General features: G+C 47.1%; 1 protein-coding gene across 1 annotated transcript in view; it reads right to left on the reverse strand.

The window, feature by feature from the left end:
- Positions 1-10,455: 10,455 nt before the first annotated feature.
- Positions 10,456-25,305, reverse strand: part of LOC309345056 (uncharacterized protein) — a 15,098-nt gene continuing 248 nt past the window's right edge. Inside the window, exons 2-11 of the mRNA XM_081868095.1 lie at positions 24,384-24,444; positions 23,417-23,508; positions 20,804-20,977; positions 18,821-18,862; positions 16,162-16,317; positions 15,601-15,674; positions 14,885-14,933; positions 13,626-13,683; positions 12,297-12,376; positions 10,456-10,859 (exon numbers count right to left, since the gene is read on the reverse strand). Coding sequence (XP_081724221.1) covers positions 10,818-10,859; positions 12,297-12,376; positions 13,626-13,683; positions 14,885-14,933; positions 15,601-15,674; positions 16,162-16,317; positions 18,821-18,862; positions 20,804-20,977; positions 23,417-23,508; positions 24,384-24,420 — 804 coding nt within the window. The 5' untranslated portion in view covers positions 24,421-24,444 and the 3' untranslated portion in view covers positions 10,456-10,817. The remainder of the gene's footprint in view (positions 10,860-12,296; positions 12,377-13,625; positions 13,684-14,884; positions 14,934-15,600; positions 15,675-16,161; positions 16,318-18,820; positions 18,863-20,803; positions 20,978-23,416; positions 23,509-24,383; positions 24,445-25,305) is intronic.

Below are 25,305 nucleotides of genomic sequence, written 5' to 3' on the forward strand. Positions count from 1 at the left end.
CCATCCTCTTTGGGATGCCCCATGGCACCATTGGCCCATTGCAAAATACACCCACAAAACCCCCACAGATCGGAAGGGGCCCAGGCTGTGGGCTGATGGGCTGATTGTAGTTCCCGGAGGGCGCCATGTTGGCGGAGGCTGGTTTAGATGACTACAGTTCTCTTGCTGCCACTTTCCGCACTCCGACTGACTCAGTTTAGTGTCAGTTCCCCGCGGGCTCCTCTTCCTTTTGATGCCAACTTAGCAGACGGCACATTAGAAGAGCTCCTTTTGCTGAGACTAAAAGCGCGGAGGACACTTTGATGTCGGAGGAGTCATGATCAAAGCTCCCTCCGGTGCCACAATGCAGCTGGCTCTGCAAGCGAGGAGGAAACAAAGAGGCTGCTAAGACCACTCTGGTTATATTCAGATCGGGAATGAGGAACTGATGAGTAGAGGAGACCCCACAGAGACGCAAGGCCTGGCCCTCGCTTTGATTGTCGCCCGGGGACTCGAAACCCAAAGCGCTTTACGGAAGAGGCTGGCCCGTGAGGGTGGGGCACTGCCTGACCAACCCCAGTCCTTCGTAGGGGTGTGAAGGCCTGGAAGAAGGATCAAAAAGGGCGTTTTGGGGGGGGAGAAACCACCCCAATTCCACCCCCTTTTCCTCCCTGTTTGTTTCTGAAGAATTGGGGAAATAACAGAAAAGTGAGGAGGGAGTGACCTCATTTTTCAGATTCCCCCCCCCCCCAATTGCACATTTCCAATTTTCTCTCAGCCAGCCCCGACTTGGCCTCAGGTGTTGCCCTTGAAGAACTCATCAGGCAGGAGGATGGGGGTAAAAATGGAGTGTGTGTGTGTGTGTGTGTGTTGGATAGACAGACAGACAGACAGACAGACAGACAGACAGACAGACAGACAGACAAAGAGAGCCGGCGTTTGTCCGCAGACAGCTTCTGGGTCATGTGGCCAGCAGGACTAAGCCACTTCTGGTGAACCAGAGCAGCGCACGGAAATGCCGTTTACCTTCCTGCTGGACCTATTTATCTACTTGCACTTTGACGTGCTTTCAAACTGCTAGGTTGGCAGGAGCAGGGACTGAGCAACAGGAGCTCACCCCGTCGTGGGGATTCAAACCGCTGACCTTTTGATCGGCAAGTATTAGAATCATAAAATCATAGAATAGAATCATAGAGTTGGAAGAGACTACAAGGGCCATAGAGTCCAACCCCCTGCCAAGCAGGAAACACCATCAGAGCACTCCTTGGCAGCAAATTTCACTGTCGAACAGCTCTTACTGTCAGGAAGTTCTTCCTAATGTTTAGGTGGAATATTCTTTCTTGTAGTTTGGAACCATTGCTCCGTGTCCGCTTCTCTGGAGCAGCAGAAAACAACCTTTCTCCCTCCTCTATGTGACATCCTTTTATATATTTGAACATGGCTATCATATCACCCCTTAACCTCCTCTTCTCCATGCCCAGCTCCCTTAGCCGTTCCTCATAAGGCATCGTTTCCAGGCCTTTGACCATTTTGGTTGCCCTCCTCTGGACACGTTCCAGTTTGTCAGTGTCCTTCTTGAACTGTGGTGCCCAGAACTGGACACAGTACTCCAGGTGAGGTCTGACCAGAGCAGAATACAGTGGCACTATTACTTCCCTTGATCTAGATGCTATAGGATCTGTGGTTTAACCCACAGCGCCACCCGCGTCCCAATGTGAGTAAACATCTTCAAAATATTTTTTTGAAAACTCCAGCAACACCTTAGAGACCAACTAAGTTTGTTCTGGGAACAAGCTTTCATGTGCAAGCACACTTCTTCAGATACACTGAAACAAAAGTCACTTATATATAGTGGGAGGGTGGGGTCATCTGCATACTATCCCTTGCTTTTTCCTGTAGGACTAATTGCAGTCGCTAACAGTCATCAACAGGTTTACCATACCCATTGAGTCAATCACCCATCTCCCACTGCCCTCCTGAGAAAAGCCCCTCCCTCCCCCTATATATAAGGGTCTGGTGACTTCTGTTTCATGTGACTAGTAGGTGGCTGTGACCTTTCCAGACCTGCTAAAAGGCCAATTCACGTAGCCACCTCCTCCTTCTTCCTTCTTTTTCATTCTGCCTGCTTCCAGCTTCACCTGGACTGCACCTGGACTTTGGAGGTCTTTAAGCAGAGGCTTGACCACCATATGTCAGGAGTGCTCTGATGGTGTTTCCTGCTTGGCAGGGGGTTGGAGTCGATGGCCCTTGTGGTCTCTTCCAACTCTATGATTCTATGATTCTATGCACTCCTGGTTCTCAGCCAGCTGCCCCATGGCTATCTATCTTCCATATGGGGTAAACCTATTTCTATGTATTTGTAACTTTAAGCCTAAAGCCTGCCTTTGGGGATCTGCCCGATCATGAATAAGACTGTGGTGTCTTTATTTGTTGTTGTTGTTGTTGTTGTTGTTGTTTAGTCGCGTCCGACTCTTCATGACCCCCTGGACCAGAGCACGCCAGGCACTCCTGTCTTCCACTGCCTCCCGCAGTTTGGTCAAACTTAGTAGCTTCAAGAACACTGTCCAACCATCTCTCTTTTTTTAAAAAAAATATTTTTTATTCGTTTTCCAAACAATTTTATACAGTCAACAAATTATTTTGCACTCATTCTTCAATTTTTTGACTTCCCTCAGTTTCCCTGTCAATCTTTCGTAAAATTTCTATTTGTTCACGCATTTCTAAACATAATATTGCCTTTTAGAACTCCTTTTCCTCTTACTCTCTTTTTTTCAATATTTCTTACTATCTCACAAAGTCTCTTCAAAACCAACAAGCGTTGTCTGTACATCACATATATTTTTCAGACATTCTGTAAATTTCCTCCAGTCCTCGATAAACTTTTGGTCTTTCTGGTATCGAATCTTCCCAGTCAATTTGTCCAATTCTGCATATTCAGTCAATTTCCTTCTCCATTCTTCCACTGTTGGAATTTCTTCCTGTTTCCATCTTTGGGCCAGAAGTATCCTTGCGGCAGTCACTGCATATTGAAATAGTTTACAGTCTCTCTTATTAATTTCGTTTCCTACCATTCCTAATAGAAAGGCCTCTGGTTTTTTAACGAACGTATATTTCAACATCTTTTTCAATTCATTGTATATCATTTCCCAGAAGTCTTTCACCCTTTTACACTCCCACCACATATGATAGAAAGTACCTTCTTTTTCTTTACATTTCCAACACTTATTGCATGTTTTATACATTTTAGCCAGTTTAACTGGCGTTATGTACCATCTGTAAACTATTTTCATTACATTTTTTTTGTTCTCTTATATATATATATATATATACACATATACATATATATATATATATGTATATGTGTATATATATATATATATACGAAAGCATATATATATATATATATACATATACATACATATATATATATATATATATATATATATATATATACACACATATACATATATATATATACATATATATATATATAATTTTTTATTGTTAAAGTAATTCAACATTAATACACATACAAACATACAAACATACATTTCATACAACATACCTACATACATACAACATACCTACACTTAATCCCACAGATAATTCCCATCACCATCCACCACCCCTCACCCTTTGTGTTAGACTTCCAATCTACTCAATTGCAATTTCTTTCTACTTCTATTACTTTCTTTCACACACCTTTAACCTAATTTCATATTTCTTTTTCTATTACACATTGTTATCCATCTTATTTAGTATTCCAATATTTGAAACGAAACTTGTTTATTCTAAAAGGAGTTCTGATTTTTCGATATAGTTTTGCAAGTATCTTTTAAACACCTTCCAGTCCCTGTCTGCCTTCTCTTTTGAGATCCTTCCAATTTCTCCCATTGTTTTGGATATATTGTAGTACTCCAATAATTTGGCAAGCCACTCTATCTTTGTTGGTACAGTACCACTTTTCCAATTTTTCGCAATCAATAGCCTTGCGGCTACTGTTGCGTATAAATATAAGGTCTTGTCTTCTTCCTTTAGGCTTCCTGGTACTATTCCCAATAAAAAAACCTTCTGGTGTTTTCCTAAATGAATATCTGAACATTTTCTTTCAACGCATTACATGCCGTGAATTTTAACCTTTCATTCCATAATTTCATCGAATCATCATACAGTATATTATAACCAAAATCCCAATGTATCATTACTGCTTTTACCTCTTCGTCTTTTGTATGCCACTCCAGCAATATTTTATACATTTTAGACAGATTTTTATACTCATTATTCAATACCTCCATTTGAAATTTTGATTCTTTACCTTCATACCCACACATTTTACAATCTTTTTTAAACATTTCATTGATCTGATAGTAATTTAACCAGTCATAAACAGATTCTTTCACCTCTTCATAAGTTTTCATTTTCCATTTCCCCCCCTCTCTTATTACCAAGTCTCCATATGTTATCCACCTCCCCCTCATACTGATTTTTTTACACACTCATCACTTCTAATGGTGAAATCCAATGGGGGAGTCTAGGTTCCAACAATTTTTTATACCTCTCCCACACCTCTATCAGTGATCTTCGGAAGATGTGGTTTTCGAAACCTTTGTGAATTTTTTCTTCTCATACCATAGATAAGCATGCCAACCAAATCTGTTATCAAATCCTTCTAAATCTAACAGCTCTCCATTCTCTAATTTGATCCATTCCTTTATCCAACAGAGGCATGATGCTTCGTAATATAATTTCAGATCTGGCAGGGCGAAGCCACCTCTTTCTTTCGCATCTGTTAATAACTGTCCCACCATCTCGTCCTCTGTCGTCCCCTTCTCCTTGTGCCCTCCATCTTTCCCAACATCAGGGTCTTTTCCAGGGAGTCTTCTCTTCTCCTGAGGTGGCCAAAGTATTGGAGACTCAGCTTCAGGATCTCTCCTTCCAGTGAGCGCTCAGGGCTGATTTCCTTCAGAATGGAGAGGTTTGATCTTCTTGCAGTCCTTGGGACTCTCAAGAGTCTCCTCCAGCACCAGAATTCAAAAGCATCCATTCTTCAGCGATCAGCCTTCTTGGTGGTTCAGCTCTCACTTCCATACATCACTACTGGGAAAACCATAGCTTTAACTATACAGAACTTTGTCGGCAAGGTGATGTCTCTGGCAGGATGATACCTCATAGCAAATCAGGGAGCCCATGGTCCATCTAGTCAAGGATTGACTCTGCTGGTGAGCAGCAGCTCTCTGTGGTCTCCAGTGAAAAGAGTCTCTTTCCCAGCTCTGCTTCCTGCAGAGTCTGGGACCACTGGCATGCAGAGGTCCTGCTCCTGAAAGGCTTTGCCATATAGAAACACCAGCTCCTTCATCTCTGCATTGGATGTGAAATTACTGTCAGGTCCTCTTCTCAGTGAGGCCAGTTTCATGTATGCAAGGATGCAACCTGACTACAAGACTGGTAAGAACCAGCTGAAGGGAAATTTACCGGCTCCATGTAAGGTTCAAGGAGGGTTCCAGCATGTACAGTAAAATAATGGGTTGAATAAGGTTGCATTTCAAGGCAAGTGGTCAGATGAGAGATAGTGGGGTGAAAGCAGGTGGTTGGGTAGAGAATGTGAAGGAATGGGTTTCTGTGCAGTCAGTTTGAAACGGAACCCAAAACCCCCCTTTTCTTCTTTCTCCATGGGAGCATTTATAAAATGCATTAACTCGAGCTGTTGAGCAAATGCATAACAAGAACACAGCTGTATAAACAAAGCTCTCTCCTTTATCAGTCTGTGATGGCAATGGATGACCTTGGCTGTTCCAGTGGAGTAGGGATGACACGTCTAGGTCTCATCTTACATCCTAACCACACTCTGACGCACAGACCTAGTCCGGGAACAGCACCAGAATGTGTTCTTGGAGTTGGTGACTTCCTGCTCCAAGATAAGAGTATGGAACAGGAATACCCTTTTATGGTCAGGAGTATAGGAAGGAAAACCCTTTTATGGTTAAGAGTACCAGAGCAGGAACATCTGTGATGTCAACCTGCGTGTACAAGCTGACGTGGCTGGATTCGGGGAGAGGGTGCCTGGAGGATATATATACTGCATGAAATCTCTCGTTTCTTTGGACTTGCTGTGGACTGACCACGCAAGTGCCTTTCTGCTGCTCCGGAGAGCAGAAATAAAGAACTCTTTCTCTGAACCAACCCTCGGTGTCATTTGACTTCCTTCCTCCCGTCCGGGAGCAACGCGGAGCCCACCAATCGGTAAAGTCTAATAAGGCTACAAATGAACAGCTAACACGGCATATATTTTGCCTGTACTGTATAGTTTGTGTTCTGGTGGAAATGTTCTCACAGATTCTTTCAGCTCTGGTAATGCCGTCCCAGATAAAGTCTGACCAATTGGGAATCTGGGTGTGAGCCTCTGTACTTGAAACCTCAAGTATACCTGAAGGAGCGTCTCCACCCCCATCATTCTGCCTGGACACTGAGGTCCAGCTCCAAGGACCTTCTGGCGGTTACCTCTGTCAGTATTTCTAAAAAAAGGGGGGGTTCTGACCTCCCTTATCAGCATAAAAGAGTCCACGAGAAAAGTATCCTTTCAGAGTACTTTCTGCTTTTATTCTTAAAAGTCTTTCTGCAAAAGTGACTGACCAACTGTATACACATCAACACTACTAGCTTTCACTAACCAACCAACCAACCAACCCAACAACAAACTAACATTTCTCACTCTATATATACAGCCCGGTGCAGACAGACCCAGCTTTTTAAGCATTAAAGAAACAGCGGCCAATTTTTAGCCGTGACAACCTTGCTGCGAGATGCCAAGTTATAGGGAACCAGGCAGAGGGCCTTCTTGGTGGTGGCGCCCGCCCTGTGGAACACCCTCCCATCAGATGTCAAGGAAATAAACAACTATCTGACTTTTAGAAGACACCCGAAGGCAGCCTTGTTTAGGGAAGTTTTTAATGTTTGATGCTTTAGCGTGTTTTTAATATTCTGTTACAGAACGTGGGTGGTGCTGTGGCCTAGGGCTTGCCGATCAGAAGGTCGGCGGTTGAAATCCCCGAGACTGGGTGAGCTCCCATTGTTTTTTCCCAACTCGTCAAAGTGCAAGTAGATACATAGATACTGCTCCAGCAGGAAGTTAAAAGGTATTTCCATGCGCTGCTCTGGTTTCGTCAGAAGCGGCTTAGTCATGCTGGCCACATGAACTGGAAGCTGTCTGCGGACAAACTCCGGCTCCCTCGGCCAGTAAAGCAAGATGAGCACTGCAACCCCAGAGTCATTCGTGACTGGACCTAGCAGTCAGGGGTCCCTTTACCTATACCGTTAATATTCTGTTGGGAGCCGCCCAGAGTAGCTGGGGAAACCCAGCCAGATGGGCAGGGAATAAATAATAAAATTGCTACTGCTGCGCACGCACACACACACACAGAGAGACACACACAGACACAGTCCATTTTTACCCCCATCCTCCTACCTGATGAGTTCTGCAAGGGCAACACCTGAGGCCAAGGACCCAGAGGAAGCTCTCTGGCAGTGCCACCCCCTGGGCTAGGCTGTTTCTAAGTCAGAAGTCAGCAAAGTCAGGGCTGGCTGAGAGAAAATTGGAAATGTGCAATTTGGGGGTGGGGGGGAATCTGAAAAATGAGGTCACTCCCTCCTCACTTTTCTGTTATTTCCCCAATTCTTCAGAAACAAACAGGGAGGAAAAGGGGGTGGAATTGGGGTGGTTTCTCCCCCCCAAAAAACCCCTTTTTGATCCTTCTTCCAGGCCTTCACACCCCTAGGAAGGACTGGGGTTGGTCAGGCAGTGCCCCACCCTCACGGGCCAGCCTCTTCCGTAAAGCGCTTTGGGTTTCGAGTCCCCGGGCGACAATCAAATCGAGGGCCAGGCCTTGCGTCTCTGTGGGGTCTCCTCTACTCATCAGTTCCTCATTCCCGATCTGAATATAACCAGAGTGGTCTTAGCAGCCTCTTTGTTTCCTCCTCGCTTGCAGAGCCAGCTGCATTGTGGCACCGGAGGGAGCTTTGATCATGACTCCTCCGACATCAAAGTGTCCTCCGCGCTTTTAGTCTCAGCAAAAGGAGCTCTTCTAATGTGCCGTCTGCTAAGTTGGCATCAAAGGGAAGAGGAGCCCGCGGGGAACTGACACTAAACTGAGTCAGTCGGAGTGCGGAAAGTGGCAGCAAGAGAACTGTAGTCATCTAAACCAGCCTCCGCCAACATGGCGCCCTCCGGGAACTACAATCAGCCCATCAGCCCACAGCCTGGGCCCCTCCCGATCTGTGGGGCTTTCGTGGGTGTGTTCTGCAATGGGCCAATGGTGCCATGGGGCATCCCAAAGAGGATGGGCCAAGCTTGTTTTCTCCTGCTCTGGAGGGTAGGAAGCGTTTGAGCTGGCTGCTCAGACCGCATGGCTCTCACCAGCCACTCTTGAGATCTTATACCAGCAATTTAGGAACTTTCTCCACTTTGTAACAAAGCAAAGTTTTACTGCCTGTGCAACTTTCTGAAGGACACGAATCTGACCTTTGAAGAGTTTGCAAGTAAACCATTTTTATTTATTTTTTACTAGTAGTCCTTTTCCCAGGCTGGGGGAAGAGAGAAACTTTGGAAAGAAACTTTTTAAGGAAATGTTTGGGAACTCACCATAGGAGCCAGTGCCTAGGGGCCAAGAAATACAACGCCTCTGTTTCTTTCCCCTCACATTATACACTGTTTTTGTTCAGGCTAGTCAGTAAAGTGCTATCTGGATTTATTTCTCTCTGGACTCCGTCTGCATTATTCAAGTGACTTTGCTAACACGTACAGGCACCTTTTCCACATCGATTGATTGGGGGTTTCCCCGCACCTTCTCATGGTCCTGTCTCTTTTAGCCGTGGCTTCCATTTTGCATTGTGCCACACACACACATCATGGCATTTTGTGACGGATGCCCATTAAACTTCCTTCAAATTCCATATGGGACCATTGTCCCCCAAAGATTGGAGACCCCCGAACTAACATGTACCGTATTTTTCGCCCTATAGGACGCACTTTTTCCCCTCCAAAAATGAAGGGGAAATGTGTGTGCGTCCTATGGGGCAAATGCAGGCTTTCGCTGAAGCCTGGAGAGCGAGAGGGGTCGGTGCGCACCGACCCCTCTCGCTCTGCAGGCTTCGCGGACCTCTCCGCAAGCAGCGGGAGCACTCCCGCTGCTTGCGGAGAGTTGCCTGCATGCCGAAGCCTGCGTGCGCTGAGCTCAGCGCGTCCAGGCTTCGCGGACCTCTCCACAAGCAGCGGGAGCCAGCGCTGGGCTCCCACGGCTTGCAGAGAGCTGCCTGTTTGGGGGCTGGGGCGGGGGAAGCTCGGGCCTCCCCCGCCCCAGCCCCGCACCTGGGGGGAGGGAATAATTTTTCCCCCTTTATTTCCCCCCAAAAAACTAGGTGCGCCTTATGGGACGGTGCGTCCTATAGGGCGAAAAATACGGTAAGCAATACACCTGTTATGTACTGCAGTGCTGCTCTACTGCGGCCGTTTCGTTCTCTGAATGTAATTTCGTTGTCTGCTGGCTCTCAGTCAGCAGCACATGAGTTCAAGCTCCATGTGAGACGAACTCACAGATTGTTATGTAACTACTAGCTAAAGCCTGCCTTTCAGGGATCAAATCGTGAACTGAAATGTGAGTAAACTTTGTTATGTACTGAAGTTCTCACCCTGGGCCAGCAGGGGGATACTGTAGATAGTTCAGGTCCACATATGCAAATAAGGGATTGAAAGTGACGTTCAGTGATTTCGCTCAGTGTTTCAGCTCAGTGATTCAGCTCAGCTCAGAGGGTAGCCGCATCTGGCTGTGCTCTGTTGTCCATCGATCCCACCTTCGTCGCCAGTGTTAAGTAGTGGGTGAACATATCAGACGACACAGTGATTCTTCAAACAGCTCTTGCTTATTCACAGGCCAGAACAGAACTGAACTGAAGGCTTCAGCCAGCCTGCTTATATAGAGCTCCACTAGAACGCAACAGTAACCATTTTCTGTAACTATCCAATCACTGAACGTTACTTTCGATCCCTTATTTGCATATGTGGACCTGAACTATGTGCAAAGCACAGCCTTGGTTAGGAGCGTATATCTCAAGCAATGAGGAGCTAGCTGAGAATTTGATCATTTAGTGCGATAGCGTCTCAGCTTTGGAATTCTCTGCCTCTTGAGGCCAAGCAGATGTTTTTGCCGTATTCTTTTCGGTATGTGCCGAAAGCGTTCTAGTTTACACAAGCCCGTCCAAAGGCTTAGAAAGTTGGTGCAAGTTTTAATCTGTTTTAGCATTTTAACTCTCTGCACGTTTTAAAGTATCGCAGATCATTCCTGATTTTGTCATTTCACCTTTTCATAAACCACTTTGAGGTGTGTGTTTGTTTGTTTGAAGAATAAAACGGCGCATAAATTTGACAAAGCAATTAAATAAAGAAATAAATATCAGATGCCACAACTCAGGAATGCAGTCCAAAGATTCTTTAATGAAACAACTTTCTTCTCACCCTTTAGCCCTTAAAATCACCCCTGAAAACTGCCCTTAAGCAGAATAAGCACCGCCATTTTCCTAGAAAAATAGGTGCCAGAACTCACCACAAACGCCTCCCTTGTTCTCTTAGAATGGCACCCAAGTGAGTTCCAGCTGAAAAAAGCCCTGATTGCAAGATCTAAAGATGTGCACAATTGCAGATACACCCCTGTGCATGATTGACCCCATCCCACTACAGAGAACATAGAGAAATCAACCACCCGGGTTTCCCCTCCTTTTCCCCCTTCTGAGTGAAGCAAAGGGACCGCTCTGGCTTCCGTCGAAGGGTCTTCTCCAGCCACCCGAGGTTATCAGGGCAAGTAGTTCAGGTTGCAGCACCACATGGCAAATTTCTGTTTTTTAAAGGAAAAAAAGGCCAGAAGAGATTGGGTGAGAATGATGAACCTCCCATTTCGCCACTGGATTCCACCCTCTTCAACTCAGGCCCCTGTAAATTCTTGCACCTGAGGCAGAAAACAGTGGACACATGCACTCCGGGGAATGGGAATTGGGGCCCCTGCATTACGTTAACACCCGTGTCGCCTTTGTAAGAACTCCATCCTTTAGTGTGGCAGCATCCACACTTTGGAACTCCCTGCCTATGGACATCAAAGTGGCAGGACTCCTTTTTGGCACCTGCTAAAAACATTCTTCTTTAGACAAGCCCATCCAGGTGCTTAGAAAGCTGGCGGGACTTTTAATCTGTTTCAGTAATTAAACTTTCCCTATACATTTTCCTTGTACAGTTATATTTCTTGAATTGTTACAAATACCTTGTACACATTTTCTTTTCTCTTTTTTGCAAGGCCCCTCTTTCCCAATCAAAGAGGATGTATAACTTTTATGAAATAATAAACTCAGGGCACAATTCCTTTGGGAAGTTCTCCTGCACAGGCCCTTTTGGAATGAACGGGGGCATGGGGGGAAGGTGGCAATGGAAGAAATCCTGGCCAACAGGGATCTTTTCAGGACACAGTAAAGGTAAAGGACCCCTGACCATTAGCTCCAGTCGTGGCCGACTCTGAGGTTGCGGCGCTCATCTCACTTTATTGGCCGAGGGAGCCGGCATACAGCTTCCAGGTCATGTGGCCAGCAGGACTAAGCCGCTTCTGGCAAACCAGAGCAGCACACGGAAACTCCGTTTACCTTCTCGCCGGAGTGGTACCTATTTATCTACTTGCACTTTGACGTGCTTTCGAACTGCTAGGTGGGCAGGAGCAGGGACCCAGCAACGGGAGCTCACCCCGTCATGGGGATTTGAACTGGCGAACTTCTGTTCGGCAAGCCCTAGGCTCTGTGGTTTAACCCACAGCGCCACCCGCGTCCCTCAGTAGGAGGGAGATAAATGAAATGAAACTTTACTATGGGAAGTGAAAAGCGGGATGGGTTGGAGAGGGAGCCTGCCAGGGGCAGCTAAAGATATCCTTGGTGGTAGTCAAACTATAGCCAAAAGGTAGACCTTCCTCACCCAGACTCCCCCCGTTCTCATGGCTACTAGCCAGAATAGCTCTGATCTGCCTCCAGAGCTGGAGTTAAAATACCAGAACAGAATAAAATTCACACAAGCGTTTCCAAGCTCAACATCAAGAGGCAGGGAGTTCCAAAGGGTAGCTGCTGCCACACTAAATGATCAAGTTCTTATGAATACAGAAGAGGGATTATGGGACGCAGTGCGCCCCCCGCATTATTTCCCAATTCCCCTGTTTCTTATGTCCCCCATTCTCTCCCCAAATGGAGATTTAGGCACTCCAACCCAACACTGGCATACAATTTAAAGTCTCTCTTCTCACCGGGACAATGATGACATCACGGCAGAAGGAACAGGCGCAGTTTATGGGGAACGGCCAGGGGATTCCGCCTCTCAGCCTCTCTGCAGGAGAAGACGGGGAATAAAAAAATTATCATGCAGTTATAGCTGTACCCACATCGCAAGAGCTAAAGACTGATACCCCTGGCATTTTTGCCTCGGAGCACTTACGATAAGATAAGATAAGATACGATACAATATCTTTATTGTCATTGTCCCATACAGAACAATGAAATTGACAAACTACATAAGACATTCAAAAACCCCTAAAAACTCTGAAACCCCATCTTAAAACACAATATACTATAGAGACTCCTTATGCTGAGTTTAGAACCAGAATTGCATTTGTGTAAAAACAAAGCAAATTCCTTCCAGTAGCACCTTAAAGACCAACTAAGTCCGTTCTTGGTATGAGCTTTCGTGTGCATGCACACTTCTTCAGATACACTGAGACAGAAGTTTCCAGACCCTTCTATATAGTGAGAAGGTGGGGAGGGGTATTACTCAGACTCGTTAAGAGTCGTCAACAGGCTCATCACAGCTATCTGCCAATCACCCATTCCCACCACCCTTCTGAGTAATACCCCTCCCCACCTTCTCACTATATAGAAGGGTCTGGAAACTTCTGTTTCAGTGTATCTGAAGAAGTGTGCATGCACAGGAAAGCTCATACCAAGAACTGACTTAGTTGGTCTTTAAGGTGCTACTGGAAGGAATTTGTTTTGTTTTGACTATGGCAGACCAACACGGCTACCTATCTGTAACTGCATTTGTGTAGAAACTGTTTCTCAGGCAGCTAGTCCTGGTCTCTATAACCCTGGACCTTCTTCCAGAAGGCAGAAGCTGAAAGAGATCATTTCCGGGGTGCGCACTATCCTGCGCTATCTCTGCAGCTTTCTTATGGCACCTGGAAGCGTAGATTTGATCCAAGGTGGGAAGAGTGCGCCCAATTCTTCTCTCCACTATATACTGCAAAGAGGGAGTCCGGCCTGCATTTGATACAGATAAAGTCCCACCAAGCAGCTTAGGTTTTTTAGAGTCCTCAAAGCCTTTGGCAACACATAATATTTGAGTTATTTTTTTCTGCCACACTTTTTATTTATTTTTTTACCCACACGGAAGTTGCCAGTCTCGCAAGGTTTTCCACTGGGGGGCAAGTGAGGATTGGGGGGCCGCTGACATTCATGTCAAGGGTCCCCGAATGCTGGAACCTTTAAACTGACCATCCCCTAGATTTCACTGCGGCTAAGTCGGAAGGAGATGCTTGAGCTGGTGCAAATATCAGCCAAACGCGCCCCTGAGCAACACTCACCATTGAATAAGTCCTGGCAATGTTTCCTTATCAGAAACAGTTCCTCTATCATGGAGCCCTGCGAAAAGAAAACCCTCTACACGTCAAGAGAGAGGCAGATGGGAATCATGGAGCTGTGGACTTCAAAGGGGTCCCCGAGGTTCATGTAGTCCAACCTGCTGCAGTGCAGGAACCACGTCTAAAGAATCCATGGCGCATGGCCATGCAGCCTCCAAATGAAGGAGAATTGGCCACCTTCTGAGGCATCGCACCTTTCCTGCATTTCCACTTGCTTTCCATAGAGGGAAGAAAGGGACTGGGAGACCACCAGGCCTTGGGCCAAAGGGGTGGACTAGATACTTTTTGGGGTCCCTTTCAAAGCAACTGGAAGGAGACTGGGGGAAAGGTAGGTAAGTAGCACTTCTACCAGGGTGTGTTGGATAATAATAATAATAATAATAATTTATTATTTGTAGCCGGCTCATCTGTTTCCCCAGCCACTCTGGGCAGCTTTCAACAAAGATTAAGAAACATTAAAATGTCACACATTAAAAACTTCCCTGAACAGGGCTGCCTTCAGATGTCTTCTAAATGTGAGGTAGTTGTTTATCTCTTTGACATCTGGTGGGAAGGCGTTGCACAGGCAGGTGCCACCACCGAGAAGGCCCTCTGCCTAGTTCCCTGTAGCTTTGATTCTCGCAGTGAGGGAACCCGCCAGAAGGCCCTCAGCGCTGGACCTCAGTGTCTGGGCAGAACGATGGGGGTGGAGACGCTCCTTCAGGTATACTGGGCAGTGCCCTGAATGGCACAGATCAAGAGCTGGAGGGCTTTGGCAAATGCTATAATTTTGGAGGCGTGAAGACCCCAAGGAAGACCAGATAGCAGGGGGAGAACCATCGAGCCCAGAAAGTGCAAGATGCAAGGCGGGTGAGAGAGTGTATTCTGTGCATTGCAACTAACATCACTTCAGCACCAGTTCCACTCTGTCATGGCTTCCCCTCAAGGAATCATGGGAATTGTAGTTGGATTTCAAAGCTGGGGGGTCTCTGCTAGAGGTTCCTGCCACCCTCAGAACCACAGGGCCCATGATTCCCTAGAGAGAGGAAGAGATGTGTCCATCGGTTTAAAATCTGTGCAGTCGATATGCCCTACAATGGCCTGGGCAAAAATGCATGAGATGATGATTTTGCCCAACTAAAAGCTGGAGGGGGGGGAAGGGCTGAGTGAGGTCAGCTCCATCCACGAGCCCCGCTGCCCCCATTAAATCACCCGATACTTACAGAAATCGTGCAAGGTTTCCCGCTGCAAGCAGCTGTAATCTGGAGGTCGCTAGGGAGAGAGGAATGAGCAGCTGTGATGCGAGGGCAGAGCCATCCCCTCCCCATCCATTCCCCAACTTTCAATCCCAAGCCAGCCCCAGGTCTCTTTGCAACTTCCAATCTATAGGGCCTCTTTCCTTCCTTGCATTCACAGCCTGAACCCTGCATCCCTGCTTTCTGAGTGTTATGTACTGAGTTGAATAGGATTCAAAAAGCCGCAGTCTTATTGGTCCTAGAACAATAGGATCCAGAATGCAGCAGTCTGATTGGTCCACAGGAGCCACCCAATCCAGCTCCAGGTGGAAGGGAATTCACAACCTGATTGGCCTAGAGGAGAATCCCGGAATTAGCCAATCATGTGGGGCCCATTGTGTAAATAGTGTATATAAAGCAGACATTCTGGGGGAACTTCCATTCCTCCTCACCACTATGAGCTGAATAAAAAGCATGAAATCCACTCTCGACTCCGAGTATATTTCATTGAGACAGGCTTCTTCAACACCTACTCATCTGGGGACCTTCCAGAGTGTGAGTTGTGTGCAGGGAGGAAGAAGCGTCAAGGGTGCCCACAAACAACGCTCTCTGCCCCAAGCCCACCACAGCTGCCCACTAGGGCCTCCATCCACAGTCCCAAGGGACCTAATCCAAACCGGGGGATGGATCCTTGCATGCATTACCTTATCTCACCCACCGACAACAGCAGCAGTCCTCTGCGGCAGTCATTGGCCAGACGCACAATCATTCTCACTTTCTGAAATTGGAAAGCAAAGGGCATCAAAGTTGAACCGAGGACCAGGTGAGATTGAGAGCAATCCGTTTTTTAAGAGATTTAGACTCCGTCCAGCTTTGCTCACATCAGATGGAGTCTTGTATCAAACGACCACTTGCGCACAGACGCTGCATGTTTCTTTTAAACTGAAATAAGTATGTGCAAAATTAAATGCTAAGCTCAGGTTGCACAGAGGAGTGGCTTGTCTTTCACCAATTCATTGCCTTTCATTTATAGCTGTGTGCTGGTTGCTTTTAGGAGCCTAGAGAGCACGTGTGCCTAACAGTTCATCTTTTCAGTACAGCAGGGTGGGGAGATCAGGGGAGACGGACTTCTTGTTGAGACCAAGGAGCAAAACAAGAATGGGGGAGGGAAATAGGTGTAGATAAAATCTTCATTGAGGTTTTCAGAAAAGTCCACCCCTGATTTGGGGCTCCTGAAGAGTCACTTGCCCAGCTTTTCTACTTACCATTTCAACTTGAAGGAGGCCAACAAACTCTGACTGGGAATAGCCAATATTGATACGCAGGACAGCATCAAGAATGACAGCGTTAGCAGTAAACTGGATGGAGATGCTTGTGCACGAATACTTCAGCAAAGAAGGAAGATCCGCTGGACAGTTAATCTGTGGGAGAAGAGGTAGATGTGATCTCTCAGGATCATCTATCCTGGCTCTGGCGCACGTCACCAGTGGGGTGGAAGTTATCAATCAATCAATCAATCAATCAATCAATCTTTATTACGGTCCAGAGACCCAACAAATCATTACAAAGCAATGCACAATTCAGACAGCCTACCTCCAGGTTAAACAAGCATGTTGCTCAGAATACAGGGATCCTTGGTTCTTGCAACCACCGATAAAAACTTTGCCACTGTTAATGTTCTAGCATTTGTCCGGTCTTCCAATAGGAACCTGACATAGCGAGCCTCTGATTTTCCCGGGAAAGGTACCAGCAAGGGTAATATCAGTTCAGCCCTGGCTTGCTTGTAATTCGCACAGTGCAGCAAAATATGTTTTTATAGAATCAATGTCTTGGGCACACGAGCAAAGTCTGTCCTGGCAGGGAACTCCTTTCAACCTGCCATGCAACACTGCAGAAGGAAAGACGTTTAGTCTGGCTTTGGTGAATAACCTTCGATCATTTGGTACTGTCAGGTTTTTAACGTAAGGTGTTATGGAAGTTATCTTTTAGAGGGAAGACCAATTTGGTATTTAAGGAGCTGTCAGTCAGTCAGTCAGTTTTATTGCACATAGCCAAAGGCTGCCGCAATGTACACAGAATCATTCAACAATTAAATGAAAATATACTGAATTGATACTTAAAACATTTATATTATCAAGACATCACCTACTCTAAACAGATCTATACAAGTACCTTACTATACAAATTAAGACATTAAACAATAAAATTTGTAAGCTAAAATTATCAGATGACCACTAATATATTAAAAATAATGTTAATTAATACAATGTGCAATTATGTTCGGAGTCTACTGATAAAGATATAGCTTGATGTAGATGGGGTCAAATAAATTCATCTCCTTTACAGTTGGTGGCTACCTTGGCGATATAATTTGCTCTAATTTTCCCGCTAAACCCCAGGAAGCGCTTTGTGGCAGGAAGAGCTGCTGGACAGCGGAAGAGACTCTCTTGGGATCTTGTGAACTCTCCCTCTTTGCAGGTTTCCAGGCAGAGGTTGGGTGGCCATCCGTCAGGGAGGCTTTCAGATGAGATTCCTGGACATGATAATAGATTTGGATGGCATGCCTACCTCTGGTATGGAAAAGCAAAAGTGCATAAAGGATTCCACGATCATTTAATAAGAAGATCACTGTTTAAAGTATGGGAGGAATACAAAGATTTATTAGAACCCAAAGCGCCATGGTGGCTATCACCTATTGAAGCACTGTCACTTGAAAGATTGGGTGGAAAAGGAGAGTGGCCAAGATATAGAGAACTGTTGTGGAACAAGAGGGGAAGTTAAAACTGAAAGAATATGGTGAAATAAAAGAACATCTTCAAAGCTGGTTACATCACAGACAATTACAGGATATATTTAAGGAGGATAACCAAAAAGGCTTCTCATATTCGGCTTCCAACTTCCAAAAGGAAGTGATAGAAGAAAACACAAAAATATTTTAAAAAGGCATATAATATCCTTTTGGAATGGGAAACCAAAGATGAAGAAGTAAAATCAGTACTGATTAAATGGGCGCAAGATGTAGGACATAATATACAATTTCAATAATATACAATGACCCTGGGTGTCCCTTCCAGCTTTACCGTTCTATAATTCTATGAAATCAACTTATCTCACCAGGAGATGCTGGCTTTTTTGTTTAGAAATTGCTAAGCATTGGTTTTCTGCAGCAGGCCTGTCGATAAGATTCGTGGCATGCTCAGGGGTGGCGCTGTTGCTCTGGTCGAGAAACTGACCTGCCAGTTCAGGGAGGCCAGAGGCAATATCTCCCCATATGAGATGGGACAATCAACCGAGACAACCTCCCCAGACCCACAGAAACATCTGGAGAGACTTATCGGAGAGATTTCAATACACATCATAAACTTGTTCTAAGCAGCGATTCCAGCTATAAGCTGCTGCTGTTTATTGTATTTTAAATTGTGTTTCTCTTACGTGGGAAAACAATAAAATGCTTTTGAAAAAGCCAGCCCAGAGGATTCTTCACTTTCAGCTGGCTTTACACTTTGTGTGACAGACCAGCAAATCCTGATTCAGCTGGCAGTCCTTCCTGTCCCCATTGAAGCCCCTGAAAACAGCTGCAAAACTGCTCCATAGACAGAGCGGAGAGATGTGCTGGCGACAACACAGGCACTAGCCAATCAGCTCCCGCTGCGCAGCATCAGCTGAACCAAGCTGCAAACTTGCAAGGCTGGTTTCCAGAGCTTCTCCTGGGGAGAGGAAAAGGGTATCGTTGTCCTGAACTTGTTGAGGGGTGTTTCCAAAGTGGTCGGTATCGCTCCCAAAAATGTTGTGTCCGTCGCTCACACGCAGGGGAGCCAAGAAGCCATTTCGCCACCCTGCCAGCCCATGAACAAATCTCTGAAAATCTCCCCATCCCCTCACACACCCAAGGAACATCTCACAGCCAAGGAACATCTCACGTACCTCAGGAATGTGGCTCATTATTAAAGTGGTGGTCACAGTCGACTGTGGAAAGAAAATACATCTTGATTATAATGTTCTGCCATGGTCCCCCCCCCCCCCCACCATGCTGGGCTCTGTTCAAAGAGTCAACCAGCAGACACGCTGTCTGAAAGGATGTCTCCCTGGATAGATGAGGAAACGGTTGTCCTGTTGCAAATAGCAACCCTTATATAATACTACCCTTATATTTATGACAGGGGCTGGATCTACATTGATCTTACAAAACTTTATTTTTAATAACGTTTAGAATGCCCAATGGCAGTTTCCCATTGTCGGTGGCTCTCTGCTCTGCAGCACCCCCTGGTGTCACATTTTAATAAGACATTTTTAACGTTATCAATGACAAGTGTAAAGGTAAAGGTAAAGGTACCCCTGCCCGTACGGACCAGTTGTGTCCGGCTCTAGGATTGCGTGCTCATCTCACTTAAGAGGCCGGGGGCCAGCGCTGTCCGGAGACACTTCCGGGTCACGTGGCCAGCGTGATGAAGCTGCTCTGGCGAGCCAGCACCAGCGCAGCACACGGAAACGCCGTTTACCTTCCCGATACAAAGCGGTACCTATTTATCTACTTGCACTTAAGAGTGCTTTCGAACTGCTAGGTGGGCAGGAGCAGGGACCGAACGACGGGAGCTCACCCCACCGCGGGGATTCGAACCGCCGACCATACGATCAGCAAGTCCTAGGCACTGAGGTTTTACCCACAGCGCTACCCGCGTCCCTAATGGCAAGTGTACTACTGTCCTAAGGAGATCTTGGCTAATTGTTCTGGGGTTTTTAAAATGTGGGGTTTTAATTGTAGCTGTTCCTTTCTGTAGATTTCCCCATTTTTCTAAAACACACGCACATCTGCTTTGAGATCCAGATGTGAAAAGCGGAGAGTGTTTGTGTGGGATGTAATCCATTGGAGAAGTCAAATTGAGTCAATTGCGTCAATTACCCATCTCCTACTACCCTCCTGAGAAAAACCCCACCCTCCCACTATATATAAGGGTCTGGTGACTTCTGTTTCAGTGTATCTGAAGAAGCGTGCATGCACACAAAAGCTCATACCAAGAACAAACTGAGTTGGTCTCTAAGGTGCTACTGGACAATTTTTTAATTTTTTAAATTTATTTTGACTGCATCAGACCAACAAGGCTACGTACCTGACTCTAGTAAACTTCTTGCTACTTTTAAGGAAAGACTCTTGTGTCTTTATTCTTTTAAGAAGGATAAAAGGCAACACCAGGAATTATCCAAACTGGATTGCTTAACTAAAGAGATTCAAACAAATCTGCAAACTAGTTTCTTGCTATATTGAGGGGGAAGGAAGAATAATACTTAATCAATATAGCCTTTCCTACTATCCTTACTTTAAGCAGATGAAGCAGAATATTAATTGCCCAGATGAACAAACTGGCCCCTGAAGCTCTGAATCCCAGGGCTTCAGCTGAATCAGATCAAGCAGCCATCTTTGCACAGGCTTCATATTTCACTGAGCGGGGCAAAAATATTTCTGGTGTTGACCCTCTGACTCAGTGCTTCCTAAAGGTGGTGGAATCAACTTGGGGGGGGGGGCAGTAGGATGGGGGGGGGCACTAAGAGGCAAAGGGGGAAAAGGGCACTGGAGGTGTCAATGACTTCCAGACTTTGAAAAGCTGGTAGCCCTGGATCAAGTTGATCACCTCGGCTGCATTAATTAAGCTAAACAAACAAATAAACAAATTGGATTGTGGATAAATGTGCAATTAATTGTTACTGGTTTGAAATTTTATTGTGTTATTCTCTTCCTGGGCAGGTTGTGCAAACCACTGCTCTGAATGATGCTTTTTTTTTAATAGGGTAAGCACTGGGGGTGAGATTATGGAATCAAGGGGGCAGTGCGCCCCCCCCCCAATTGGCACCCACTGCCTCCAGCTTGTTGTCAACTGCCCAGGGAAAGGGCCCTCATTGTGCAGAACTCACCTGGGTGAGCTCAAGGCTGAATAATTCTCTTGCCATCAAAGTTGAAAAGATGTTGCCCATGTCAGCTTCGTTAAAAAAATAACAGATGTGTCCGTCAGGAACGAGGGTGGCTGGTGGGTAGTAGATGGGATAGGTGGGCCACGGAACCACAGCTCCTCCGCAGGACATTTGAGGCTGCAAGGAGAACAAGAGGGGGGAAATTCAGTGGGAGCCAACTGCAGTTGCTGTGATGGCCTAGGATTCGGACTTGAAGGCTGAACCTGAGGGATCCCAGCCTGCACAGGATTCCCCGCCTCCAGAACCAGGCTGAGGCTTGAGCCTGAAGGGTCCTCACCTGTGCTGGATCCTCAGGTGCAGGCATCAGCTGAGTCTGCTCTGGCTCCTGAGGTGATGGAGGACCCATTGCCTGCAGGTGCTCCACTCTCAGCCCCGTCAGAGGAAGCTGATGTTGCCTCTGGGTCTGGTAACCCTCCAGCCTCTCCTGAGCTGCAGAGGCTCAGGGCAGAGAGGCGGAGGGAACTGTGTTCCTGCAGGAGGAGTGCTCACCTCCAGGCCAGGAGAGGTGAGTCACCTGAGGATTGGGGCTGCCCTGTGCCTCGGGACAGATAAAAGCCGGCCAGCCCCATTCCCAGGGTGCAGGAGCAACATTGTTGGTTGCTAGTTCCTGTCTGAACCCTGTCCTGCTTTCCTGTCTGCGCTCCTGACCCGCCCTGGCTCCCGGCTTGCATGCCTGTTTCTGACTTTACCCGAATCCCTGCCCTGCACCCAGCTTCAGCTACTACGGACTGTCTCCACATTGCACCTCTGACCACGGGCTGGACTTGGACCTCGCCTCTTGGGTCACCCATGGGACCAGTACAGTCGCCGTGAGTCAGCCTGCGCCCGAACATAAGATCTGGAGGCAACAGGAAAGCCACTGGCTGGAAAATGACCCAAGGCAGGTCCAGCGGCCATTCAGAAAGCAGGTGGGAAGGTCAGAGCGCCAACTGCTAAAGGAACTGCCAGCTCAGAGAGCAGCAAGCTGAGACTCCTGCGCTGCAACCGGTGGAGCTAGATAACCCTTGTGGCCGGGGCATAGCGTGGGTTGCTGGCACCCGGGATGGGGCAGGTGTTGCAGCCCCCGGTGGACTAGTCAGTCCTTTCACCGGCCAGCGTCTAATCAAGAGAGTCTCTCTTGCAAATCGCCCCAACCTGGGAGATGGGGGCTAGAGCAGCGGCGGGGGGGGGCACCCTCCTGTTCCCACCCTCTCAGCCGACCCAGGGGCGGGGTGGGCAGGACCAGCCACAAGAAGGAGGCCAACACGTCGCTCCAGCCATGAAGGTCCAGCCTGGGCACAGCTTGCGGCCCCGCAACTCCGGCCTCAATGAGGAATCCTGTCATGGGCACCCCCTCAGAAATTTGTGCCTGGGGCCATGGTCCCCCTGGCGCCCCCCAAGCTATGCCTTGGGGTCCCTTCCCCCTACAATTCTATGAGCAAGACAGTTCCAGCCTCTGCAGCAACAAGGAGGTGACCCTATTATATTGGTATGCGCCACCCCAATCTCCTTGTGGGAAGAGACTCCAGGGGATTCCAGGTGCTTCATAGAATCATAGAATTGTGGCGTTGGAAGGGAACCCAAAGGTCATCCAGTCTAACCCCCTGCAATGCTTGCCCGGGTTCAGTTTCCTTGGAGCGAAGTTCAGTGGCTTTATTTTCACTTATATGAGTCCAAGATGGAGTGGCTCACAGCATTAGTTGTGGCTCTCCCAACCTGGCTCATTCTTTCGGGATGCTTGGGGACAATTGATTGGCAGCAAAGGTCCTTGTCCTGCAAAGACTAGGGCTGGGCGATATATCAATCTATAATCCAAAACTGGTTTGAAGTCCATATCATGATGTCGGTTCCGTAATTTCTGGCCTGGCAGTTTATCGTGAATCATGATGTGTGTTAGCTCAGGGTGATGTATCATCCCAAACTGGTTTGAAGTCCCCTATTGTGATATTGGTTTCGTAATTTCTGACCTGCCAATATATTGTGAATCTGTGTGCGCTATCCAAAAATCACGATGCGGGGAAAACTGTGAAGCCAGCCGATGCCTGTACATAAAAGGTAGACCATTAGGTCCAGTCGTGGCCGACTCTGGGGTTGTGGCGCTCATCTTGCTTTACTGGCCGAGGGAGCCGATGTACAGCTTCCAGGTCAGGTGACCAGCATGACTAAGCCACTTCTGGCGAACCAGAGCAGCAGACGGAAACACCATTACCTTCCCGCTGGAGTGGTACCTATTTATCTACTTGCACTTTGACGTGCTTTCGAACTGCTAGGTTGGCAGGAGCAGGGACCGAGCAACGGGAGCTCACCCCGTCGCGGGGATTCGAACCGCCGACCTTCCGATCGGCAAGTCCTAGGCTCTGTCGTTTAACCCACAGCACCACCCGCGTATGCCTGTACATAGCTTGATCCTTATTTCAGGCATAGTGATTATCAGTATATTGCAATGTTTCGCTGGTGATATATCACAATCTTGAGATATCGCCCGGCCCTAATTCTAGCCCTCCCTCCCTGCGTCCATCATTCAGACTGACCCCCTCTGAGCCTGTAACAAACCTCCTAGAAGATGAAGCCACTCACCACAAAAGGTAAATCCAAGTAGCCGGAATTGATTTGAGGTGGATAGGGCCTTGTGCAGATGTACTGGCAGCCTGTGAAGAACGGCGTTGGTGCTGGGGGAGAAAGATCGGGAGTTTTTCAAAGCTGGACCACAAAGCACAGCAGAACCAAAGCCGAAGCAGGGATGGCTGGCAGCTCTTGGGACTGATGGGGGACTGATGGCCAGAGCAGCAATATCAGGCAGAGGCCACACAGTCTGGTCTCCATCTTGCCCCCTGCTGAGTTCTGCAAGGGACAGTACTGAGACTAAAGGGGGGGGGGGAGAGGCGGGACCAACCTCTGGGCTAGAAGTACATGATCGGCAGGGAGTTCTGAAGAATAGGGACTTTCACCCCACCCCAAAAATCCAAATGAAACTTTTTCCTCTTAAAACCTCTACTTCAAAAACAGAAAAAGGAGAATCCCAGGGCTGGGAACCAAAGACCTATTTAATGCTAGACCTCATTTTGGACCCTCAAACCATCAGCTTTAGCCTCCTCCCTGGTGACCTCATTCCTAATGCCGTTTTGTGTCCTCTGCGTTGGCCAAAACCCATTTGCGTTCATTTTCAGAGCAGAGTTCAGCTACAACAAAACAAATTCCTTCCAGTAGCACCTTAAAGACCAACTAAGTCAGTTCTTGGTATGTTAGTTGGTCTTTAAGGTGCTACTGGAAGGAATTTGTTTTGTTTTGACTATGGCAGACCAACACGGCTACCTATCTGTAACTAGAGTTCAGCTACGTTATTGGTTTCTGCAGTGGCCAACTCTGGCCATCACTGGGTTACTGTGAAGGCGTAGAGTTTTACCTTACACTGGCTAAATATCATCTTATTGTGCCTGTTGTAGACATTCTAATCTTTTGCATAGCACTTTGGGATTTTAAAAAAATATCAAAGCAACTCGTAAGTCTTTTAAGTAAACGAGTGGTGCACCCCATTAGCGCTTACGAAGTTGGAAGCCAAGGACGATGTTCATTCGCGTCATTATGTTCGGGGCTTGGCCACAGACCTGCAGAAAAAGAGAAGGTCCAGTGGGTCAGAACCTTGGAACTCCCTGCCACTTGAAATCAAGCAGGTGCCTTCATGTACCCTTTTGGGGACCTCCTAGATGTGGGATGTGATCCACTGGAGCAGTCAAGTACAACATTACCTGTATTGCTAGAGTAGACATACAGGGGATGATCGTCCAGCCAGTCAAACTTCCTGTTCCACTGGTCTGGACTTTCCTCCCTCTGCATGTGACCTGGGAAATGGGCACAGCCCTGGCTGACTCCATAAAAGAGCCGAGTCACGCAGCCATCTTAAGCTTTCTCTCTCGCACACATTCACCTCCTCTCCTGCCTGCTGATCTCTTACTGAAGTGCTGCTCTCCTGCGGCCATTTTGTTCTCTTAATGTAATTTTGCTGTCTGCTGGCTCTCAGCCAGCAGCACAGGAGCTCAATCTCCATGTGAGACGAACTCACAGGTTGTTATGTAACTATCAGCTAAAGCCTGCCTTTCAGGGATCAAATCGTGAACTGAAATGTGAGTAAACTTCTTCAAAATAAATTGAAAAAATTGATGCTTTTGAATTCTGGTGCTGGAGGCGACTCTTGGGAGTCCCATGGACTGCAAGAAGATCAATCCTCTCCATTCTGAAGGAAATCAGCCCTGAGTGCTCACTGGAAGGACAGATCCTGAAGCTGAGGCTCCAAGAATTTGGCCGCCTCGTGAGAAGAGAAGACTCCCTGGAAAAGGAGGGCCCAAGGAGAAGGGGACGACAGAGGACGAGACGGTTGGACAGTGTTTTCGAAGCTGCTAACATGAGTTTGACCAAACTGTGGGAGGCAGTGGAAGACAGGAGTGCCTGGCGTGCTCTGGTCCAGGGGG

This window comes from Podarcis erhardii, assembly GCF_964252035.2.
Source record: "Podarcis erhardii genome assembly, chromosome: 6".
Classification (NCBI taxonomy): Eukaryota; Metazoa; Chordata; class Lepidosauria; order Squamata; family Lacertidae; genus Podarcis; species Podarcis erhardii.